The 256-nt window shown below is 50.8% G+C and overlaps 1 protein-coding gene across 1 annotated transcript; it reads right to left on the bottom strand.

The window, feature by feature from the left end:
- Positions 1-5: 5 nt before the first annotated feature.
- Positions 6-249, bottom strand: LOC107682018 (matrilin-3-like; the record flags this gene model as incomplete). Its single annotated transcript, XM_016478418.1, is given in 2 exon segments — positions 6-93; positions 95-249. Coding segments are annotated over 2 exon segments (243 nt in total), but the record flags the coding sequence as incomplete, so codon positions are not given.
- Positions 250-256: the final 7 nt, after the last annotated feature.

Below are 256 nucleotides of genomic sequence, written 5' to 3'. Positions count from 1 at the left end.
TCAGTGAAGGCTTCATCCATGGCTTTCTTGATGGCCATACCAGTCATGGTTCCTGCAGCCAAGGGTTCGATGCGGTTGATGGCTTGCTTTATAGTCCTTCGTAAGATGGTTTTTCAGCAGGAACTCAATTTTGACCGTGCAGGCATAGTTCACCACTGCAACACGTGTGGCATCGGGGCCAACATCAAGAGTGTCCACCATGTCAGCCAGGAAGATCTTGACCTTCTCAAACTCACCTGGACGCACGCTACGTGAG

The sequence above is a fragment of the Sinocyclocheilus anshuiensis genome, unplaced genomic scaffold (genome assembly GCF_001515605.1).
Source record: "Sinocyclocheilus anshuiensis isolate Anshui unplaced genomic scaffold, SAMN03320099.WGS_v1.1 C30978221, whole genome shotgun sequence".
Lineage (NCBI taxonomy): Eukaryota > Metazoa > Chordata > Actinopteri > Cypriniformes > Cyprinidae > Sinocyclocheilus > Sinocyclocheilus anshuiensis.
The sequence above is the reverse complement of the archived record's forward strand: the minus strand, read 5'-3'. Positions and strand labels throughout refer to the sequence as shown.